General features: G+C 37.9%; 2 protein-coding genes and 1 long non-coding RNA gene across 5 annotated transcripts; all 3 read right to left on the bottom strand.

Moving 5' to 3' along the window:
* Positions 1-424: 424 nt before the first annotated feature.
* LOC148998427 (uncharacterized) lies at positions 425-2,523 on the bottom strand. The gene is made up of 2 exons (XR_016156297.1): positions 2,135-2,523; positions 425-1,052 (listed from the first exon to the last, which is right to left on the bottom strand). It is a non-coding gene; the product is annotated as an uncharacterized LOC148998427 (long non-coding RNA).
* Positions 2,524-9,297: 6,774 nt separating this feature from the next.
* Positions 9,298-16,682, bottom strand: cpeb1b (cytoplasmic polyadenylation element binding protein 1b). 3 transcript variants are annotated; one of them, XM_039657958.2, is made up of 12 exons: positions 16,542-16,682; positions 15,688-15,856; positions 14,751-14,942; positions 13,923-14,128; positions 13,195-13,447; positions 12,940-13,053; positions 12,633-12,737; positions 12,236-12,372; positions 11,811-12,009; positions 11,607-11,701; positions 9,924-10,004; positions 9,298-9,838 (listed from the first exon to the last, which is right to left on the bottom strand). In XM_039657958.2, exons 1-12 carry the CDS (start codon positions 16,554-16,556, stop codon positions 9,728-9,730), a joined length of 1,677 nt encoding a protein of 558 aa, XP_039513892.1. In that variant the 5' UTR covers positions 16,557-16,682; the 3' UTR covers positions 9,298-9,727. The 3 variants fall into 3 exon arrangements, with proteins under 3 accessions (XP_039513892.1, XP_039513902.1, XP_088985482.1); XM_039657968.2 differs by having other exon boundaries at positions 12,648-12,737; XM_089129356.1 differs by lacking the exons at positions 15,688-15,856; positions 16,542-16,682 and adding an exon at positions 15,118-15,262.
* A 2,742-nt stretch (positions 16,683-19,424) lies between these two features.
* rbpms2b (RNA binding protein, mRNA processing factor 2b) lies at positions 19,425-24,116 on the bottom strand. The gene is made up of 8 exons (XM_039657991.2): positions 23,816-24,116; positions 22,294-22,371; positions 21,894-21,932; positions 21,590-21,652; positions 20,932-21,082; positions 20,374-20,525; positions 19,680-19,752; positions 19,425-19,564 (listed from the first exon to the last, which is right to left on the bottom strand). Exons 1-7 carry the CDS (start codon positions 23,867-23,869, stop codon positions 19,687-19,689), a joined length of 603 nt encoding a protein of 200 aa, XP_039513925.1. The 5' UTR covers positions 23,870-24,116; the 3' UTR covers positions 19,425-19,564; positions 19,680-19,686.
* Between the last annotated feature and the right edge of the window lie 890 nt (positions 24,117-25,006).

Genomic DNA, 25,006 nt, shown 5'->3' with positions numbered 1-25,006 from the left:
TGTCAAATAGAGCAAGTAGTCCGTCACTGTCTCAGAAACATGCATTACAGCAAACTGCAATGGAGAATTGTAGGAGAGCAGTTATTCATTAACACTGCAGACAGCATGTACATTGTATTATAGTAGGGATGGGCATTTAAAACAAAAATAATATTCAAAGACGGTAGGATAGGCGAAAATCGTAAACCTTACCTCTGTGGTGCTAAAAAAAAAAAACTAAAACCGGTGTGGCGCTTAAATAGACATTAAAAACCTCAAACATACGTATATAAATAAAAAGGTTGCTGCACAACAGTCAATCTGAATAGACACATAACCAACATATATTTAGAAAGCCAACCATTGAGAGTTTACATTTCAAGACTCAAAATTAACCAGACTGTTATTAATATTGAGACATATAAACTCAAACAGAAAAAACAACAAATATTAAGAATATATTTATTAAATGTATAAAAATATTATGTGAATTTAGCATTGCATCTCATAAACACAACTAAAACATGTTTTTTTTAGACAATCATCCCACACATCCTATTCAATATTCCATCCCACACATCCTATTCAATAAAATCAACTAATCGAATATTCAAAAATCTTGACTCATCACTAATTAATATAGTATTTCAGAGCAAGTGGGATTGACAAGTAGCAAAAGGCAGTGCAATATATGTGTAAGTGGGGTCAAATGTTCATAACAAATTTAAAAATAAAGCAATGTAGCAGCATCATAATGTATACTACCTGTGTTTTTGTGTAAGAGTCAATCCTCTGCCCTTATGTTATTGGAGGGTTCCCCTATAAGTTAAAAGGATGGATTTTTGGGAGATGAGCCTTCCTCAACTGTGGGAGGAAGTGCAGAGGTTTTTGAACTTTCTTGGCCAGGTTCTGTTGGTGGTGTCGATAGATCAAGATGGGTCATCTGTGATGTGGATACTAAGCATCTTCCTGATCTTGACCTGCTCCATCATGGTGCAGTTGATGTGATGATGATTGTCAACGATCACCTCGTCATTTGGGTGTGGAAGGATATGATGTTGTCCTGTTCGTGTCTGTGTGTTAGATAAACAACTGGATTATATTCAGACACAACCACAGAAAGCACACATTACTAGATAATTTTAAATCACATTTTTCATATTGACATTTGTATTAAGATGATAACCATCTTAAAGGAGCTTGACAAGACTACTGCAGTTCTGACCACAAATAATTTTGTTAAATAGCTCAAAATCAGCCACCTTTAACTAAAATATTTTTCAAATCATTTTTGTTTTGCTTTGTAGTCTTTTTTTAAAAAAAAAAAAAAAAACTGGACATAGGCCTATCTGTCAAATTATTTATTATTGCTCACTTTGCTTAATTCATTGTGTATGTACTGAATAATTATTTTGGATAAGGCTAAGCAACATATATATATATACTGTTAGACCTAGCTTACTGCTCCACTACCAAAATTCTTTCGTGGCTAATGTTACTGTTCTAATCAACGACAACGCATATATTCACGACGAAGTATAGCTTGCAGTCTTAAATACAACTTCTGAAAAGCATTAAGATATAGGGCTGTATAATCATTGTAAAAAAAAAAAAAAAAACCTTTGTCTTACCTTGACATTGACTTGCCGAGACACACCGGTCTCTCCAGGTTGGGTTGTCTATGGTTGTGTGTGTGACTAGAGTTGGCTTCAAACTGACGCGAGTCACGCGACGCGGGTTCAACGAATAACGTGATTGGGCAAATCAATTCAACAAAGCAACAACACAACCGTTGATTGGATCTCACTCCGGCCAACGTTTGAAATTAAATCTATTTCTATACTTTAAGGTGCAACTGGAAACAATCGGTAATCTTTTGGTGAATTATTCATACGATACAAATAAATAAAAATAAATAAAATGAGCCACACAGCAGCTGGGTAACGTTAACTATCAAATCAAAAAGTTAACGAGATAGACGGACTTGGCCCACTGCCTATTTTGGTGGTCAGCTAAACATTAACTGTTTTTAAAGACACATAATACATCGTCACATCATTTTCACTGGATAACTTTTGAGTCACTATATGTTTGTGTTGTTTAAATTATATGCACTTTCCAACAAAACACATTTGATGCAGATTTAATTACTTACCGCCTGACCTGCGGTTCCGACTCATGATCTGGATCTCTGGCACTACTCTATCTTCAGTTTCAAACGATCTGTAAATCCAGCGTCGAACTGGGCCTTGTTAATAAAACGTTTGTCACCGAAATCCGAGGGACAAACAAACACACTTGCATTGCATAACTCTGGTAATGCCACGGAAAAAGTAACTGTTTCCACTGTTAGTGTTTCCTTAACGCTGGATTCTTTGGGAAGATGGACAAGGTTAATTTTCCTCAGAACCAAAAACACACTTCTTTGGTGACGTTGTTGATTTCGAGATCTAAAAAATGTCCAAACATTGTTCGAACAATGAACTAAAGCTCGTTAATTGGGACGTGTTCTTGACTTGCACTCTCTGGTTGATGTGTGCGTGTGAGAGTGTGTGCGCACGCTCTTCCGAGAGAAGTGCCCATATAAGGAATTCTGCACGTTATGACATCATACAGTGCCATACGAAACTTGAATATTGAATATTGAAACTTGATATGAATCCATAGAGTATGAATACTGAAGGAGCATTTGGCACAGAAATACTATCCCATATGTCAAACTCGTTTTTTTTTTAAACTGTGGCCATTTTTAGCATGAAAAGCCAACTTAAAATCCCCGTGAACCGGAAGTTGCAAACGATTTTTCTCCAGTGCTGTGACGTATTTCCAAGTGAAACGGAATATTGAACAGAGGGCAGGGTTTTACTCTAGCGCTCCTCCTCTCCATCTCTCGCTCATAGCAAACTAACGGTTTGAGGGGAGTGGTTAAGCGTTTCTCCACCCAAGTTGTGAAACCTACGTCATCAGAAAAAGAAACTGTTCCAGACCGGAAGTAACTTTTCAGATTTTGATTAAAGATTACTAAGGTAAAACATTTTTTTATATATATATTCACTTGCACTGATTAATTGTTCACCACAAGACTAGTAATATGCGCTAACAAAGTAAATAGGTTCAATTTTGATTTCACGGGGACTTTAAAATTGCAAATATGGTTGAATGCATGAAATTACCATAGATAGCCCCTTTATATGTAGACTAAATTTATTTGTAGTAGCCTATACTTAGCATGAAATAAAATGATTTCAAATTCGTTTTAGTATATTTATTTTTCACTAGGGAAAACATCAAGTGGCTTAGAAAGACTCGTATTGTGTTTTATTGGAGCTTCACAGACATAGACAAATTATTAATTTGACAACAGGCTTTTTCAGTTTTATTTCACTAGGCGAAAAGAGGCAGAGAGAGATGGGAGCATTAGCCCCATGTAATGATAATGAAAGACCACAGCTGCACATAGTTACAAATAGCTTTTATATAAAGCACAGCCACAGATAGTCATAAATAACAAGTAGTTAGAACACAGAATACTTTATCAACTTGCATGTTGTAACACTGATCATAACTATCAATGCAAAGTGTACTAAAATGCTAACAGTATGACATTATGATCCCAGTGACACACACACACACACACACACACACACACACATGCACACGCACTGGAACACTTAGCCTTTCTCACGAAAACCTCACGAAGAGCAGCCAGGCCTAGGAGGCAGTGCTGTCTCCATGACAACTGCCTAGAATGTGCAGATCAGCATGCTTGTCCACATCTCTGCTGCTCTATGTCTCTCTCTTGTTTCCTCTTGGACCATCTCTTTCCCTCGATCTGTCAATCTCTTCATCTCCCACTGGATGAAGATGTTTCTTCTGGATCACTGTGCAGCACAGCAGACATCAGAGATGTAGTATGAGTATCAGAGGACAACACTGAAGATCTTTTGAACAGTTATGCAGTTCATGTGATAGGGAACGTTGCTCATGTGGAGTAAAACATTTTGAAACATAAATTTAAATATATAAATCTATATGATTAGACTATACAGTATAAGTGTACTGTACACATCAATAATTCTGAAATTTGGAGTCAAAACCGAAATATTGTTACCATTTTGTAAAACTGTTTTCTATTTGAATTGAATATGTTAAAATGCACTTTATTACTGTGATGTCAAAGCTGAATTTTCAGCATCATTACTCCAGTCTTCAGTGACGCATGATCCTTCAGAAATCATTATAATATGCTGATTTGCTGCTCAAGCAACATTTCTTATTATTGTAACTGTTGAAAACAACTGTGGTGCTTAATATCCTTGTGAAAACCTTGATATATTTTCTTTCATGATTATTTGGTGAATAACGTTTAAAACAACAGCATTTATTTTACAGTTTTTCTGAGTCGATTTGGTGCATTTCTATTTACATTTGCACAACAGTTATTGCAGTTCTCAAAACAAAATAGTACAAACTGCAAAACCTAGTTGATAACATGCAAAAGCATGTCACTTGCTCAAAATAAATAGCTTATTTCTCAAAAGCAAGTATTTACGTCAATGAATGTGTCATCAAGATGAAAAGTCCTGACACCATTGTTTATGAACAAGATAGTCAAATGGCTTTGTCATGTTTTCAGTATGACAGTTTATTCTGTAAATGTTTTCCAATGCAAAAAAGTCAGATCTTGGTGACACTGAAAATGCTCAAGAAAGCACTATATAATATTTGCACAGCATTTGAAAACTACAGTAAAGTTACACATTACTGGATTTAGTGAGGTAACTGAGTACAAGACACTGAATATGCATGTTTCTCATTTTTGCTCTTTGCAATTCTAATTTGTTCACAGCATTGTGCAAAAGAAAAAATACACCCTTATTTACAACAAACATAAACTCCCGTTGGGTAGAGCTGTGCACAACTGAAAACAATATATTACAGTTCACATTGGAACTGAACACACAACATAGTACTGTGAATCACATCCTTTCTCATCAGTGAAAGCTGAGTTTCACCTGAGAAAAATTGTTAATTATAGAATAAAATAAAAGTTTTTCTGCTTTTTAATTGTAAAATTAGTTTGACAGATTTTGACAAGTTCAATATTTTTGTATACTCAATGAAATGAGGACTATTAGTTTATTAACTAAGTAGTTATTTTTGACTGACATGACATAAGCAAATTGTAATGTTATAAAACAGCAGAGAGTTGTATGAAAAAAATTGATGCATGTCCAAAAGATTTGCAATTTGTTGGAAGGAATGAGAAACTGCTACTATGATGTCATGCACAAATGACTAAATGTTGTGGAGGTTGAACTAACTGTTGTGCAAATGTAAATAGTGATGTGAGAAATGCACTAAAGCAACTGAGAAAAACTGTTAATAGAAAGCTTTTGTAACAATGTCAAAGTCTTTATTGTTACTTTTGATCAATTTAATGCATCTTTTCTGAATAAAAATATTAATACAAATATAACTGAATGCAAACATTTGATCTATCTTTCCATCCATCCATCCATCCATCCATCCATCCATCTGAATTATTTTCTCAAGGTGGTTTGGGCTGATATGTTTAGATGTCAAAAGGAATACACTAATGTCTGCAAGAACATGTTTTTTTTAGCTACTACCTATTTAAAAGTTTTGCTCCCTGAAGGTTTTGTAAGTTTGTGGGATGGAGTGAAGAGGAGGCAGATTTTGCTGAAGGTCCTCCCCCTTTCCCACGATCGTTTAACAGCCCTCTGTCCTGAGGAGAGGATCCCTTAAAGAGGCACAGCTGAACTCTAACCCTATTACCCTCTGTTTCCTGCAAGAGCTTTAGTTTATAAACACAGGGGGATGGAGGGGGTGTAGAAGACACTTCCACAATTCAGATTTGTTTCCGTTTCTTTCTCACACATTACACAAGACCTCCTCAAAAGTAAAAAAAAGAGGCTAAACAAATGGTACTTTATCTTCTCAGATAAAAATTAAGGGAACCTCTGCATGAAGATTCATTACAAATTAATACTTCCAAGAAAAACACAGTAACAGCATTCTTATAGATGCGAAAAGCATAACTGTCCCTCCTGAAAAAAATGTTGATCTTTAGCATGAGTAGAGTGTAGTATATGTCTGAATATTTTACAGTGATTTAATGTTGATTCAAAGTAGAGTTTTTAACAGCACTTCATGTGCACTTCTTAGTAGCCAACTAGTACACACTCTTCACACAGCACAATAGCAGTGTCTTTGATATAAAATGCATTACATGACCACATTTGAATTGTCATTAACTATTTACTTACTAAAACTCAAGCATCAGGCAACAAGTTGTTTTTGAATTATTTCCCAAATGTTTCCATATGAATCAGATCATACAAATTAATTTGAAATCGCCATCTCGTAAAATACTTGTTCATGTTTTCTCATGAGATCATTGGCAATTCAGACAGAATCCTATATGCAGTAATTCTATAATAAACAACATTCAAAATAATTCGACCTGCCAGTTAATTCAATTCTGTAACATTGTATTTAGAAGAGGCCAGCTTTGTAAAATTGTGTTATTTAATTGTTTATTTTAATTACCATGCTGACAGGAACAGACATGCCAAGACATTGTTCCCCAAGTGTATACATCACCATAGACAAAATACAGTGGGATGTAAATAAGAAAAGACTAAGATGGGCATTTCTATACCTCTGCCAAATACTAACAGATGGATGTTCTTGCCTCTACGAAACTATGTGAAGATTTTTATTAGTATTGAGAAAAGACAACCAATTGTAAATGAAAATAATATAAAAGTTTAATTTAGAGTAGGCTCACTGGAAAGACTGACAGGTGTTGTCGCGCTTTCAAAGTGAAAGTCCTTATGTTGGTTAAGCAAACAGCAGTAAAAGCTTAATGCATTAATATTGCATTAAACAAAAAACTGTACCATGTTAGCAACCAAGCAAGTTTACCACATGATAAAATCCATATGGAGCTAATTATGTATGGCAAATGTCAAACTATAAAAATCATGCACTGTGCTGTGGTAACGTTTTGAGGCCATAGTATTTTCCAAGGAACCATGAGAAAGTCATTCACTTTTTTTAATCTTCCCTTTAATCGTTTCCTCAATGAGCCTATATCTTCTTGTTCTTTGATTTTAATAGGTACATTAGGTCAGTTTCCTATGGTATACTCAGAAGTTACAGCAGAGTCTTATATAGGCTTCTTTTAACTGAACAGCTCTAATGCTGCTGGATTCCAGTATTAGTCAGAATAATCATGGGTTACAATGCGGCTTCACAGTAAAGTCAACATAAAATTAGAACAACTAAATCCAAAGATCTCAGAGCAACATAACACTTTCAAAACTTGATCAACCACAATCCCTCAGAATACAGTACAGTAAACCTTCTTTAACATCCTCACATCTATAACACTCTTCTTTACAAGAATACTTTCAGTGGCAGAATTTATCCATTTAGTCCAGCTCTAGACAGACCACATTTCTCAGGGTGACTCATTTAGTAATACACTACTAAAGTGTAGATAAGTGTCAGAGAAAATCTTTATGTTAATGTGTAAGCTTAAATATAACATGCCAACACGTTCAAATTACCTCTGATGAAGAGGTGAGTTTTAGATGGTGTTTGGGGTGTTATTTTTGTCGTGTCCGTGGGATGTGTAGCGAGAGAGGAGAAACAGGAGGTTATGTAAACAGACTCTAATCGTCCTCCACACACCTGTGATTCCTATGAGATTCACACGGACTCAGCTGGCAGGTCCTGTCCCAGCTCACACACTTTCCATCCTCACAGCCCCTTACACTGAATTCCAGTCCCCAGTTGATTTTAACCCATTTAGCTGTAAAAATGACCAAGGTTTCACAGGTTAGAGTCCCAACATCTTAATTTCTGTAACATCTACACTACATTTCCTATAGAAGTTAACAGAGACCCATTCTTAGAGGACTACATTTTCACTTAGAATATACAAAGTCTGATGGTGGTCAAGATGGTGTAGTTACAGTTTCTATAGCAATTTGGAGAACACACAGCATATAAATAAATATGACTACCAGAATTAATGAAGTGAGGATCAGAATATTTATAAGCTACTCTAGTGGATTCTCATTTCAGACATCCCTCTTTCCACATTCAACCATCTGGAACTGAAATAATGTTCCCAATCGTGCAGTAACCAGCAGGGCTTTTGATGACATACTCTTACAGCCCTGTAACCGCTCAAAAAAATCCACTGGGTTATCCTCTTAATCCATAGCTTTTCAATTTCAGTGGGCAGAATGCAATGCAGAGAGAAAAGGGTATAAGTAACAGAAGTCCACATTTTAAGTAGTTTCACTAGTTTGAAAACTAGGCTGACATTAATAGTACACATTTAAAAATCCTATCTTTTTAATCAGCACCAAATTTTACCTCAATGAAAAAAAAAGCCCTAATCCTCATTTGCAAATGCAGCACTTCCACCTAGTGGACAAGTAGAAATAACTTGATACTGTAGGACTTCATGGAGGAATACAACACACTGCTTTGCTGCACATTAAATAGAGGCCAAAAAAAATAAAAATAAGATACAACAGGAATAATGCTTAAACACCTTTATTGTGCCCAGTCAAAAATTCAAACTTCACCCTTTTAAGCAAACTTGGCAGACAACGAGGTAGAATGACAGAGGAGCTTGGGAAATAGCTCTGCATGGAATGCATATGGTGAGAAAGGACATTCTTAGTTCTGAATGCAATTCATTCAGACTTTCAGCAGGAGATGATTAAAGTGACATTTGCATTTAGTCTGCTAAGGCTCTTGGTACATTCAAGGGAAGTCTATGCTTTTAAATACAAGCAGCCATATGGGCTCATACCCACAACACCTGCTGATGTACAATATAAGTGATTAAAAACCTACCCCTTTACAAAGTGCAAATTAAAAAGTGCAATAAAACTACGTGCAGTCGATGGCCATTCTCATTTATGGATTAATATATTAAGTTGGTTTGAAATCTGATCGAGAGCAGTAAAAGCAATGCCTAATGGAGGCACACACTGAAATTGATCTGGATTGGCAATTAGATCTGCAGGGTTATGCGCAAACCTCTTATTCTACCAAACAGAACACTGATAAGGCAAAAAACACTCCAAAAACATGGAGGAAAAAAGAAAGAAAAAAAAAAGCGCAAAATTAAAAAGCCGCCGGGTAGATTGCTATTCAACCTTTTCCATGCCATACCTTAAAACTGTTTCATGTAAAAATTTATGAAAACTAAAACTGTGAAAAATGTCATGATGAAAATCTGGCTTTTGTAGTTGCATCTCAAAAACGTAAAAAATATTGGCAAAAAAGTGCCAGAAAAAAGCAGCTAGTGTGGAAGGGGGAAAACCAATTAAAGGCACTGTATGGCTTCCGTCTGTTAAACAATGAGACTTTCGAATGATTTTTACCAACGCAAAATAGCAACCTATATAAAGGGGGGAGGAAAAAAAAAACCCTTCAAAGATGGCCTGAATCAACTTGGTCAAAAACTCTGGGTCTTCCCATCCACGGGCCCCAGCTATCCCATCTCACTGTGTACAGTGCCAAAGTGAACAAGCCAAACTAAAAAAGAAAGTGCAACAGTGAACTTTCTACAGTGTTTCCCCATGCCCCAACTCCTGGGAGGGCCTTTCGAACTGGGGCCGACTCTGGAGCAGTGCCCCGAAGGGAGCAGGCGCAATGGACATCCAGGCTGAGGCATCGTGCTGCCATGCACGCTTCAGTTGATGTCCCGCTTCTTCTGGTTTCGCATCAGAGGGCGGTGGTTACTGAGGATGTCCATGGAGTGCTGCCTATGCCAGCAGGAGCGACAGTAGTATTTGAAGCAGGTCTGGAGGGATGGGGAAACAGACTGTCATTATACAGAGACGTGCATTTAGGTCGATAAAACGGAAGAGGGGAAAAATAAAAATCACCTTGTCCCTGCAAAAGAATGGCCCAGGCTCACGACTGCATAATTGACAGATAGCATCCTCCAGGTATGGGTCAATCTGAACCTAAGAGGAAAAGCATACCCATGAAGAAAAGAGAAGCATTGAGGAAATTGTAATATTGAGTAGCATACTAATGGTCTAAAAATGAAACACATGCACTACAAGGCAGATATTGACAAATGTGACTAAATGAAGTGTCAATTGATCTGAAATTAATAATTTCTGTCTGGCAGTCACAACAGTAAACATATTTGCTTCCATGAGTGGCGCTAGTTTTCAAGTGGTCCTTTAAGCAGTAAATCGACGGACTCCTTCAGTTAAAGAGACTTACAGGTCAGTCCATTTAAAAGGAGGGTGTGATGCATACAAGAACTAGGGTGCTTTCACATCTGTAGTTCATTTGGTCTAGACCAAGGGCGAAAAATTATACTTTGGGCTATTTCAGCTGGGGTTTTGGTTTATTCTCACACCACACTGATTGCTATGGTCCGAATTAGATGAAACGAACGAAAATGCAGTCACAAGATGTGCTCACAATGTATGTTAAGACTCACCACAAGCTTTATCCTTTACCAAATCCCCTCATAAACAGCCTAGAGATAATAAGAGTAATAAGAGCAATAAGAGAGTCACTGTGCAGTGCAGACAACTTCATGGTTTATGGAGTTTTGGTGAGAGTGTAGAACGCGGTAAGTCACGGCTTAAAGGGAGCGCTTTTGACAATCTAAATAGTTTTTTTTGACTAGGGTAGCCGTTTTAATCCAAAAATGCTCAGTTCTTTGGCAGTTGGGTCTGTTTCAGGCCAAATCACGCTCACCACAAACTGCTCCAGAGCTCTTTTGAAAGCATACCGAGACCTCTTTGTACCCTTATTTGGTCCGCACCTGAATGCGATTAACAAAGGGGGCAACAAACTCAATGAAGTAAGTGTGAAAGCATCCATAACGTGAAAGACACTGGATTTGCCCTCATCTACCAATAATTTAAATCCACAGAAGATCAAATACTATAAAAAGGATATATATTAGGGCTGGACCCGAATATTAATTTGGTAGGTATTAGATTTTCAATTTTGGGATTCGAATATTTTTCTTTTCCATACACCCGGCACCCCCCCTTGAAAGTTCTCACTTGCTCTTGAAAATGTTTACTATAAAATCTGGTGAAATACAATACTTTACAATTTTGTATAGCTTAGCCATTTTTATTAGGATGGACAGTTGAAGGAACCCAACCTCGTTTTATAAATGAATACATTAGCTTCTTAGCCTACTAAAGTGTTCCCTGCTGCAACTGGACTATTCTCTGTGCACACAATGGCATGAGCTCGCATTTTGCAATCTGGTCTCCCAATTCTCAGCAAATGTAACAATATTTCATTTGACATGGAATCTATGGTTTCTTTTCCCAAATATTCACTCAAAGCCTCACCCATTTTTATAAGGGACTATAACGTTTCTTCCTTTTATTTGGTTCGCCTTCAAATATGCCTACCATATTCTCATGCTTTACTGTGTGGTAAAGTGGGAAAAAAAAAAAAAAACTTCAGACCTGTTATCCCAGTATTAGTAGGATCATATACAGTGCAGCATGCAACAAGGGATCAAGACAGTACTCCACTACTAACACAATAAAATAAGGCTTTAAGTGTTCAGGTTACTCTACCTTCTTTGTAAATTTGGGAGTCTTGATCTCCACAAATGCAGCACTCACAGCTTTCAGATAACTGCGTTGGTTGTTAAAGGTTACACGTCCAGATCCTGGAAAAAGGGAAAACCAATAACATGTCAAACCACAGCATCATACTAATATTAGTTACGATTGGAGGAGAGAAAAAAATAAAAACCCACCACATTGTAAGAAACTCACCAATGGGGTACTTGTGCTTGTCTGTGTCAATGCCTGCATACACTACTCCTCCAAACAGATCATTCATGATGCTGGCCAGGGCCTCAGCGTTGAGCATGCCATGCAGAGCTCCTACAAACACAGTGTTCCTAGGGTCCAGCCTCTGAGAGGGGCAACTCACATAGTTACTGTCCGAAATCACCCAAGGGATCACCTGTGCCTGAAGGGCCAAGAAAAGACAGGTCAGCATTTCTCAAACACCAACAAAACCACAAAAGAGTTCACTATATACAGGTTTTGGGCCATTTAAAAGTAAAATAATTCTGGAAGCAGGTCATCAAGCATTGTTCACCCACACAGAAACCTTTTTGGTACAACAGTTCAGTTTAAAACTCCAACATACATAACCAAGGCCACCTGCACATGTTAGAAAGTGATAAGCTTACATCTTTGCAGCGCATCCTTCTGCTGGACATTTTGAAGTAATACTCGCTGTAGCCCTCAGGATGGAGCAAGTCCTCAGTGCAGTCCTGAAGCAGGGCACGCACAGACTTGTCCGATTCAAACACCAAGTACACATAACCTGAAAAAGGGACTAGTCACATGCAAGTCTCAAAGGTTACTCATTTCAATTGCCTTACTGCCAACTGCATAATTGTAGGTTGTACATCAGACTAGAAATAACCTGCGTATGAACATTTTCTAAAGTGTAAAATCATTAACTCCCAGAACCGTTACCACCATACGTGTATGAAAGGTTGTTCTAGCCACCGAGAAGTTGAGTGCCACACCACCCTGCCACAGTGCTGTAATAAAATAGGTTTCCTACCCTTTTAGCATTACCTTTGGGCATATTACCTTTCGGAGGGCAGCGAGGGTGCTTGCCATCCTTACCTGGCCACTCAACACTCAGAGGGCCATAGCATTTAAAAGTGTTTATCAAACCAGCTAGGGACAAAGAGAAAAGCCATTAGTCTATAAAAAAAAGCCATATTTACAGTACCACTCAGTTTATAATTTTTTTTTTTTAATTCTTTATTATTATTTTTTTTCCGTTTAGAAATAATTCCAATGCCAATTTGGTGCTTAAAACATGTTAAACAGTTGTGTTGTTTAATTTGAGGAAAAAAAAAAAAAATGATCCTCTTACCTTCAGTAATGTCCCAGGGAACTCCTCCCAAAAATACCTTGCAGGAATAAATGGGATTTTGGTAGTGTCTGGGGGGCAGCTGTCCACTCCATGTGAAGGTAGCTTCATTAATTGCTGTGGAACACAATATCACAAGCTGAGTACAAGAGACAATATCACTGCACCAGGTTTGAACAAATGTTCAAGGTGGGTATTGGGGGTGGTTTAGATTAGCATTTAAGATCATGCACTACAGTAGTATGCAACAGGCCATACAAGCCGCCTGTCTGTGAAGCCAGGCCTCTCTTTCAATGCTGAAAGGGCTCTCCGGGGTCTTCATCAGGTCCCAGTTGGGCCAGATGGAGGCACCAGGCCAGCGGTGGGACAGGCCACCACCCGGGCTGCCACTGGATGGCGGGGTGAGAGGCGAGTTGCTGAGGTCCAGCCGAGAGCCGAGCGCTAGCTTGAGAGGATCCCTTTGCATACTTGACATAAGGAAGGGCATAGACGGAGAGATCCTCAATGAAGACTGCAAAAGGCAGGAGAGAGAATTCAGGTGTGAAAGTGTTAATACCATAAAGAGTTACAACTTTAAAACTAGCCATTTCACACTAGACTTTGGATCAAAAGGAGAGTCAAATTTATTGGTATGGTGCTTTTGATAAAGCATAACTTTCTGTAAAGCGGTTTTAAAAATGTGCAGTCAAGTTGTGAGAATAACAATGCGTCGACTAATTTCAGCAGTCAAGTGATGTTACTAAATTTAAAATCACGGTATAGAAACAAGATTAATTTAATTTTAGACAACTAGACTATTGTGAAGCCTATCCTTACAGTGTTTGAAAATTACACATTATGGGAAAGACTAAACAGGAGCTGCAAGTCAGTTAATTCATAATGTGCAAACCCCCATTGAGCAAAACCGATGCTAATGCTACAGAGGAACGGAAAACTAGTTTGTGGTGGTAGCAAAAAAAATAAAAAAAATAAAAATAAAACCTTACCAGCAGATCTGAGAGATGATCAGAACCAGAGCTGAAGCCACTGGTTTCCGAGTCCACAGGGCTAATGGAGTGAGAGTCCAGGAAAGATTGAGAGCTTAAGCGTGCCATGCCGGGAAATTTCTCTAGGAAGTCTGTGGCACCAATAGATGGCTCAGAGTAGCTTGGACGCTTGTTTGAGACACTGGGAGTCCCCAAAATCCCTTGAACTGAACAATCAGAATTTGTGACAAAACAAAAAAAGTAAAAAAAAAGGCCCCAAAGTAATCATGAAAACAGAATAGATTATCTTTGCATTTCTTCCCCAATTCCGAGAACAAACGAGCACAATAAGACAAAACAAAAACAGCTCTCATTTCAGCACACGATTGAGACTTACCAATGCATGAGGCAGGCCGAGAATGTGGCAATAGTCAACAAAAGGCTCTGACTCACTCTATGGGCCTAGCGAGAACGGTTCAAACCCGCTCTAGTCAGGCCACTGATACCAATAAAGATCATAATCGTTCACTTCAATCCACGCACATAGTTCTGTTTAACACACACTAGATTGAGTGGATTCATTGAAATGAATAAAATCAAAACTAGTCTCTCCATCCAAAATTAATGCTGCTTGGATAACTCTGTTGTAAACAGAATGTGCCTTTAAAACAAGTACAAACCAAGTTTTACCATTATATACTGAAAAATTAGCAAACATTAAGACTCACTTTAAATGATAATTGCATAAATGATAAGTGTTCAACTGTTTATGTAATGTTGTGGCAGTGTTATGATCCGGTTGTGGCAATGTTATCCTAAGATTGCTTTAAAGTCCTTCATTTCACTCACGTGCAGCTGTGTTGGTCTGTACCGAGTGATCAGTGTCATGGCTGCTCCACGGTCTCTCCCAGTCAGACAGGCTGAGGGACTGTAGGCCCAGACCCCAGTTATTGGCGTCAGGCAGACCCCTAGATGAGTCCTGGCCACTGCTGGGAAAAAGCATCCTGCTCCGGACCGCAGACAGGTCCGAGTCGGGACGATCTGTTAACAGAGTCCAGAAATAAAACAGAGTTTGACGACTCCGCATCAGCAGTGGGAATAAAAGGCATGCACATTCGAGAAAGCATTGGCTCCCTAGACTCTGGTAAATCACAGATCGCTTCGCTATGTCTGGCTAAACTGCACAGGAGCAGCTGTCTCTGCAGAGATGACCCACCCTGCATGTGACCCAGGCGCTGCTGCCCTCACAGCCCCTTACTAATGACATCAGTCTCTGGCCTCCACTGATGCCACACTACCGTGCATTGCTGACAAATTCTCCTGCAAAGAGGCAGCTCCCCCTCCCACCTCTGGCTCCCGTTTGAGGTGGCAGGGAGAGAGAGCGCGCGCGCGCCGCTAGCAGCAGGCTAAGAGATAAACTCCAGTGAATCGCAGGACTGTTGCTAAGTAGCTGAAGAATGAGCAATCTGGGCTGCTCATGCAGAACTGGACAGCCTCCAACTGCTTGCTTCAGCCCTGATTCAGCATCCTGCGTCTCGCCTGCATGACATTACATGACCGTTGCTGTAATGATTCCCTGAGCACATGAAGCTCGAATGCAGGGCCAAAGCCAAAAGTGCAAACAGCACTGCAGCAGATGCATTTGGATGTGGGGAGCAAAAAATAAAAATACTGTGACGCAAAGGTTTCAAATGTGTAGCCTAATGTTATTGTGTCTGCACATATATTAAGGAATGGTATATGTTCAACTTCTCACAAGACAGAAAAAGCAAACGTTACAATTTACCATTAAAAGGGTCTCGCTTGCATTTGGCAGTTGGAGTCGTGCACACCCCGCTCAGATCCAGTGAGTTGCCTAGCATGGTGTTCATTCTGCAGAATGTGTCTGCATTGCTGCATGTGGACAGGGCTGGAATGTCAGAATCCAGGCAGTTAAGAAGTCTGGGATTTTCTCGCTGTCAGAACAGAAGCAAATACAAGAGTTACTAATGGTAAGACATGAGGTGCATCCCAATTTCCTGGATGGATGATGCACTTATTTAACAGAAGAAAAAACAATGTTGAACACTTCAAATCTGGTCACTCAATGTCACAGCTTTACTTGCATACCAAAAAAAGGAAAGGGTAACAGAATCCAATGTTGACTGACAAAATATTTGAAAGCTTGCACACTATGTAAAAGCAAAGATAAGTGCACAGTAATAGTACATATAATTGGGACACAACTAGGTCAGATTCCTTCCCTGCCTCTTTTCCTCACCAGTTCAAATTCAGTTTCACAAGTGTGAGCAGAATACATTCAAGTTAAATTAGTGTAATAGGCATCACTGCTATGCTGTCGAATTAACAAAAAGCACCCAATGATTGATCTGATTGAGTAGCCCTCATCAATGGCAACTGCATTAATGAACGTCTCTCAAATGTAAAGACGACAGACTGAGGCTATCATAAAAAGCTAACATTTTTGCATACTCAACAAGACAGTAATGGAGCGGGAATTAATTTCACAAAACCTAAACTTCATAAAAAAAAGCGATGAACGCAGGGCAAATAAGCACCAACAAAACCTTTAACACACTCACACACTCCCATAGACTTATTAAAAACTTTCGGCAAACGTTGTCTTGCTGAACTACTCACCATAGAAAACGCCATGGTAACAACTAAAATTATCGAAAACAGCACCCAGTTTAAGTCTCATAAAGTCTACTTAAACCTTTCGAATGAAATTTTGGCCTAATTCACCACACCTGTGTTCGGGTCAAACACCCCGAGATCTAGTTCCTCTCTGGCATTAACCAATCACAGATTGCAGACACTTAGGCACGACGTCGTTTTTTTTTTTTTTTTTTTTACAGGCTAATTTACTGTTTCACGTTCGTATCCTTTAAAAATCCAGATTAAGCAATACAATGTGATTTATTATTATTATTATTATTTTTTTTTTTTTTAATTAAGTAAATACTTGTGGCATCTGACGTATAGGCCTTCTGAGATACAGATGAATATATTTAGATGTAAAAATAAATGTGAGGGCTTTTTGCTATTCTAAATCTGCACAGTGCGAATTTGGCATTAAGTTTTAATATATGAAATATGTAACGTGTGAATTGCTTTTATTGGCAGAAATCAGGACCATGGAGAGCACCATTTATAAATTAGGTCTTCGTTGATAACAAATTTTGGAATCAAGACTTTGATAATACAATACAAACGTGTTTAACAGACACATTGCTTGAGTGTTCAATAGCAACTTTCCGGGCGTGTAGCCTATTTTAAAAACAATTTATAAGACTACGGAGTAACTTCCTCTAGAGGGCAGCACTGATCTTATATTATCACATTCTGTTTGTCTTCTGCATAGATAAGTCAACCTAAAAATGAAATCTTTCATATGAACTAAGTTTTAATCTAATAAAAAGAACTAAATTGTCTGTTTTACAGACAAGGCTTAGATTAAGCTAGGAGCTTAGTTCAAATTATACATTAACATAGCTTTTATAGATGTGTCTTATGAAAAAAAAAAATACTGGTGCAAATCTGGTCCCACTTTCTATTAAGTGACTTTAAGTACTATACTTGCATATATAAAAAAATAAGTACAATGTAGTTTATTGTGTTCATGTTGTATTGTAAAACACATTGCTGTTATTGTGGTTAGAGGTAAGAGACAGATATGGTGGTAGGGTTTGTTTAAGGGTGGGTTAAGGTATAAAAGGAAGTGTCAAGTGTAATTAAAAATGTACATACAAAAATTGATTACTGTTATTACATTCAGGTATTTTAAAAATAAGTACAAGGTAAAAACATGTACACAAGTTAATTGTATCAAATTATTTAAATGTTAGCACATATTTAAAACCATATAAAGAGGGACAGGGCATCTTAAAACAAAACAATGGCATTGTCATTTTAGGATGTATAATGCCCAGTATCATTTACTATATGTAGTTGTCTTGTTACGTCTTAGACAATAATTTTATGCTTTATTATAGATTGTGCTCCATTAATTCTTTATGTACTGACTTTGTCTATTCTATTGTCCAGAAAATTATGTTGTATTTTAGTTTTAAAATTTATTTCTTGTGTAGTTAAAGTGTAATTTGTATAATTTATGTGAAACTATTTGTATGTCATGCACCCTCGCTTTATCTTGGCCAGGTCGCCATTTCAACTGAGAAAGTGTTCTCTACGTGTTTACCTGGTTAAATAAAGGTTATATAAAATAAATAAAAATATATCAGTGCAAGTTCCTTTAAGACAGCTTAAACATGCCTTTAAGTCTGGGACTAGAATTAACTGTCTGAAAACAGCCAAAATCATTTTAAACCTGCCTGATTTATTTCTTCAGGATGGTGTTAGGTAAAATGGTAGTCTCAAACACCATTTATTCTTAATGCATGCTAAAGTCAGCAAATGTGAGATGCTCTCAGTCTTTGACACAATCTGCCATGCCTTAACATCTGCTGTTGTGTTCCATGGAAGGTCATACAGATTTAAACATGTGAATAAATTACATTTTTAGGTGAACTCATTAAGTGTCCCCGCTAATTCTGGATGCCTGTTATTGATGTTTAATGCAAGTAAAATGTGTATCCTGAAGTAAGTTACTGAAACTGAACAAGCCCATAGAACATTTCAGCATCAAAAGTGAAAGTTAAGACAAAGTACACAAGCCATTTTAATGCATTCCCATTTTAATACCATCATACAGTAGTATTTTACAAACTTTTTTTTTTTTACAAATACACTTCTAATGTCGGAATTAACCATTACTACCCACATTAAAATCATGCACCATTGTAGCATATCTGTATATTCAGAGCATTAACTTGAAACAGCATTTTCATGTTAGCAGCCACATTTGCTGTCCCTATAAATGTTAGTTTGTGCCACACTGACAGTCAAACCAAAGAAAATTACAACTTAATCTCTGAAACTGCTATAAATGGACATTTATACAAAAACAAATGTCAAAACATACAAAGCAATAGTTACCAATAACTTATACAGATCACTTACTTAAATTGCGCAAACACTTTTCTCCCCAGATATACACTAGATTAAATTAGTCTCATATTTTGAAAATGTATCATTCCCACTGTGATGTGTTACAGTGGAAACTAGCAAGGGAAACCATCTATCGGACTGGACATCACCCATCAAAATGAGTCGGCCAAGGTTTTGTACATAACATAAGAAACTTCAATGACCAAGCTATCAAACAAACAAGGTTACACCGGTCATGAAAGCAACAGACATACTAGAATGAAGCACAGAGCTACTTCATGCCAAAACTTACATGCTTTGTGTCTGCAACGTCAGTTGATTGTCTCAGTTTACTTGGACCCAGAGCAAATCTCAATTAATGAACACATGAAAAAGAATTTAAACTTAAATTCAATACAAAATAAAGGAGAAAAAAAAAAAGTTCAAGGAGCTGATCCATTACAAAATACTAAGGTCTACCATTGTACCATCTAATATGCCTCTTTTTGTGCTGTTGGCAATATGACTTCAATATAAGCTTAATGAGCAATGCAAGCTTAAATTTCATATTTTCATGGCCTCATTCCACAGTTAATACATCCAAAAACCACAAGTTCAAATGAACTGGACAGATTTTAAACCGGAACTGGAAGGTGCCATTAGCAGAGAAAAACCTAAAAAAGAAAAGACAAAAAAACAACAATTACCAATATCATTATATAAAAAATAAAAAAAATATGCACAAGATTATCATCTAATCACTTTGCATGGGAGAGGTAATGGCCTTACTATATTTTTAGCAGAATTGCCTCGATTTCCATCCAGGCTGGGAGGAGTCTGATGTGGAGGGATACCAGCGCATCTATAAAAAAATGAACACAACTTTCTGAACAGGCCATATGTGCTCATGACCAATTACAGTTTCATCCAACAGTTGTGACTACTATAAATCTATTCTTGGATTAATCTAAAGGCCTCACTAGAAACATTTTTAGGAAAGCATGTGACCGAATCTTCTCAATTCATTAGCATGAGGCCAAAGCAGTCACGGTTGACACATTGTAACAACTTCAGTGCCAGGATCATACACCTTATACAATTAGCTTTTCTTGCCATTTAGATTAGTCACTTCTAGTCTGGAATAGGTAAAAAAGTCAGTAGAGAGCAAAGTCACACAATATTAATTGTGCCAACATTCAGCGGATTTTATTTCAAATAAATATCAAAAAGCATCAATTCTTGACTGACCAGAGTGTTTGAATGGAGGTTACATTTAAAATCATACATTTTAAGATTAGACATCACATTTTGATGTAAAATTCACTATTGTTTTAGGTATAATTGTTCAAGTCTATACAGTATTTGATGCAATTAAATCAGAAGCAATTTTTCTGCTACCCTTACTTTAAGTGAAAATGTAATTACAGTAATTATTTCATCATACATTACACCAAAAAAGGAAAGAAAAATAAGATGGACTCACCTGAGCATGAAGTGCAGCTGCTGCGGCAGCGGCTGCTGCTGGGTAGGTGAAAGCCGTGTGGGGCAGGCCCGGGCTGAGCTCCTGGGTATAGAGTGGGTAAGGAGACCAGGCCTCTGGAGACGCTGGGATCAACGTGGCCCCTGTCAAGTCATCTGAGGAGGTATAGCAAACCATCACTTCAGACTCAGGGCCAGCTCAGCATGTCAGACTAAAAATCACTACAGATAATGTTTGACAAATTGTTGAAGTCAGAAGCCCTAACGTTCCAACAGACTTTAAAATGTGCACACAGCAGAGGCAGGAACTGAATAATGGTACCTGTGTGATCTCTGGTAATATCTGTGACTTGGCTTGGAACAGAAGAGAGGTTGAATGAGACGTGAAGTGCTAATGCTTAACTCGTGTAAGAGAAATTGGAGAACCTTTTGCTAATAACATGCAAGTGGAGGTGGATTAGTTTCTTCTTGTGTTTTCCTAAGATCTACATAGATGCGTAGCTACAGAGTGTGTGCCTGTTTGTCTCTGCAGTGTGAACTACCACGTGGGCCGGAAACTTACATGGGTCCCGTGCTATGAAGTGCGCTCCTAGAGCTGGGTGGATATTTGTGGGATTCGGAGTGCCCATCAGCTTACTCTTTGCCATCTTCGTGTTGGCCTTAGCAAACTCTAACCGGAGGGTCTGCGGGTTTTCAGGGTCAAATCGAACCCCCTGGAGACACAAGGGGGGGAGGGATAGAGTAATGGGGATGGGTTGTGCCTGCCAGACCCTGGTAAAAATGTGTAGTGTCTTAAGCTGGTGCCCACATGCAGGTGAACGATTCTACAAGTGACTGAACAGCAAAGCTAGTGTTACCTAAACAGGTGGACTACATACTAAAAGACAAGAGGAAAACATGATGCTCAGTAATACTTGGATTTCTTGAAATAACATGTTGCTCTTTAAGTGCTTGAACAAAAACTAATAAAATGAATGAGGGACACCAATAGCACACCAGTTAATTTAATGTTTTATGAGATAAAGAGAGAAGGGGAGGTAAGCTATGGCGATTTGTGCTAGAAACTGCAAGTACAAAAGGTACATTCTTGATGTAGGCTATACATCCACTCCAAATGAAATATCAAACATGATACCCAGTTGGGCATCAAAATACCCAGTTGGGCATCAAACAGATTTGCAATAACTCAATTCATCGTTTACAGATGGCTGGTTTCTTACGTTTAATGCATTTTTTGCCGCTTCAGCCCCGGAACGGCTATCAAAGGTTACAAACCCAACAGGCTGGAAAAGAGAAAGAACAAATCAATGAGCAAAAGAACAACGTTACTTATCGAACACAAAAAATATATTACATTTTATAATGTAAAAACATAATTTAGGTATGTTATCCTTATTATCAATTTAGTTTTCATAAGTCTGACCACCAAAAAAAGAAAAAAAAAAAAAAAGCAATGACTTGCAAACATACATGTTTTTAATATACAGCAAACCTGCTCAGCTGTAATATCCAACAATGTCTCACCTGCTTTGATGTTAACTTGATAAGTGAACCCTCATAACCCTGAAAAGGAAAAGAAATCCAATTAGCAGCAATGTAGTCACATGCTTGAAAAGGAAGAAATTCCTTCTGCACTCCCCTTAAGAGGCCAACACTGTCAGATAGAGACATTTACAGAGGATGCACTTTACTGCACTGCTAACCTGAGCGACTGGAGCTGAAGATCTCCAAGCGTTAGAATTTGGATACTGTTTAGCAGCAATTTATCATGCCAACTTGATCATGCCATTCTAGTTAATTTATGGGTTCAGTTTTTCTCCTTCTGTTACTTTGACATGGGTATGAACATAAAATATATTACTTAAGTAAGAGCTAAGACCTAGGGGGGGTCAATGAGATTTGCATTTAAAATATCTGTTTTTACCTTAAATGGTCGAAACAGCAGGTAGAGCTCACGAGGTTTGATATCCGTTGGCAGACCACTGACAAATAGAGTTCGTACCTGTAAAACAAGAAATAAATCGATTGCCAAATTTAAATGTGAAATGACTAATAAATTAAAAAAAAAAAGATTATGGTTTAAACACACACACAAAAAGACAGACAGGAATTGTGTTGTGGCATGATGGAAATACTCCTATGAAACAATTCACTAAAAGCCTGGCAGTTTGACATTCAAACCACAATTTATAGTACAAGACAAATGAGTTGTGCATGACCACATTCACATAAATGGCTATAGAAATAAACAAGTGTGCATCCACTGGCTTTGACTTGATAAGAGTTTCAAAACCACAATGGAGACAGTGGAAGCACAATGGACAACATCGCACAGCGTGACAGCACTTCCTTCCTTTGACCCACAGCAACAACCCCGACAGCGCAACAGTATTCCTCTGCCCTCAACCACAGCTCAGTAACCCATATACCTTTATTTGTTTCACCTGACACATTTACATTCTACTGATGATGTTTATTAAAAGTAATATTGTATAGTATATCATATGTGAACATTTCATACACACACAAGATTATTAGCTAAATGTGTGATTCATGTACATTTCTAAAACGCATCACAGTCACCTATGAGATCACTCTAAATAGGCTAGTAATGTAGACATGCATTTCCTGTAAAGCTTATTTAAAATAATATGCATTGTGTAAATGATAATTGAATGCAATAATAAACCACAATAATTTTTTTCTATATTGAATTTTATATGAACCGTATGCAGGGGACCCACAATGTAGTATTTTTGTAGCTGTGCGTTAATATTTGTCTTTTTCTGCCACTCAGATGGTATTCATGAACGGATAAAAACGGCCTGCATAAGATCAGATTTGTCCATTTAAATTTGCATTAAAAGAAAACAGCAACAAACTGAAACACTTCAGTTTAACAATGCGTTTGCAAACTGTGCGCAATTTCATTGTCGTAATGCATTATAACCACTACAAATATATTATAAACAATAATTCAGTGACACTGAACACAATTTCAAACAATTTCAGTGATTTGTGCCCGTACAGACAAAATAAATCAATAGATTGACAGATCTTTGCAGGCAAGGAATTAAACGAGCACGTAGGCTATTAAATAAAGAACTTTGCCAAAATTAGAAATATAGGCTACAATTAAAAACTTTAAAGCAATCCTCACATGGGTAAAAGGAAAACGACATTACATGGGCTCTATTAAAAACAAAACAAAAAACTATCGATCAAGGAAAAAGGTGCTCATTAATTAGCCCGGAATATTTAATTCTCATTTTGAACAGCACTTCAAACCACAGTCATTTATTTCTCTCGAGTGATTGTTTCCTTACTTTAGCCTCACAGCAAAAACTTCGCGGAGAGACGTTGCATGAGGCTCCCGTAAACCCCTCTAAAGTTTGAAACAAATTTACCTCGACATAAAACACACTTCAATCACGCCGAACTCTCACCTCCTCTTCAACAGAGACGTTGTTGTTTGGCTCGGAGTCAGACTTGATACTCATCTTGTGCGTAAACTTGAGACACCCAAAAAGACTAGTAGAAGTTTCTTTTCTTTCTTTTTTTTTTCTTTTTTCCCCTCGTCCTAAAGTGCGACTGGATCCTGATGGCGATGCGTGTGGGATTCAGCAGAACTTGTGCGGGAACACCGAGGTCGTGTCAAAAGTGGCAGGTGAACTGAAGACGCGAAGGTGACTCGGTGAAAAGAAGTGAAGTGCGTGGTGGTGGTGGGGGGGAAGAGAAAAAAAGAAATGCCGGTGCCACCTCACATTTACCTCGTTTTAAACCTTAAATTTCAAAGAAAGCAGAGCTCATGGGTAAAACCTGTTCCATAGTTGACCTGCTCGCCAATTAGGTCATCAAGTGAGATGGGCAGGCTCGAGAACGGCGTTGCAGCTGGTGGATAAGCCAACCCCTCCATTAGTGAATCATCGCCTTCATGGGAAAGTACGGACCAATTGGAACCTCTCCTTGTATTATTGGAGACATCTCATATCAACTGCATCAGGAGGAGGGGGGAGAGTAAATAAATTAGAGAGAGAAATTGCATATTAATTCGTCCACCCAAGAGATATTACACAACTTTTTAAAACTAACTTCCTAGTTTCTTTATTGGGGGCAGTTGTGAAAGGGTCAGGGTGTAACTATATCCTCTATTTGTTTGTTGAAAAACTGAGCTATTCTAAAAATAACCCTGACATTTGTGTGCACTTAATTATGGAAACCTCTGTTTAAAAGGAAAGCTGCTTGACTTTTCCCTTTAAACACGGTGAGACACAGTGAACCGTTTATTAGAAATGGGCCTGTGCTATAAAGCTCATAAATTGTGTTAGACTGTTTGCACCTTAAACTGGCCTGGTGTCCTGTTTCCTGACATTGTGTAGTCACACAATCAAAGTACAGGAGCTTGGTGAAGCCGGCGAGGTGCGGTGAGAGTTGGGAACATGTCTCCCCCCTTCTGATTGATCCAGTGTTGTTTTGTACAATCTGTCTAAATATAGACAAATTCTTTCTTGCCAGGCCTCTCCAATTCCATTGTACATAAGGGAACTATGAACTATTTATAAATCCTACAGATGTTTATACACAGACTTGAAGTTTGTTTGAGGCTGTGTCTTATAGTAACTCCTTAATTTGGTTAA

The sequence above is a fragment of the Pimephales promelas genome, chromosome 1 (genome assembly GCF_988280905.1).
Source record: "Pimephales promelas chromosome 1, fPimPro1.hap1.1, whole genome shotgun sequence".
Lineage (NCBI taxonomy): Eukaryota > Metazoa > Chordata > Actinopteri > Cypriniformes > Leuciscidae > Pimephales > Pimephales promelas.
Note: the sequence above shows the minus strand (reverse complement) of the source record. Positions and strands in the feature narration are given on the sequence as shown.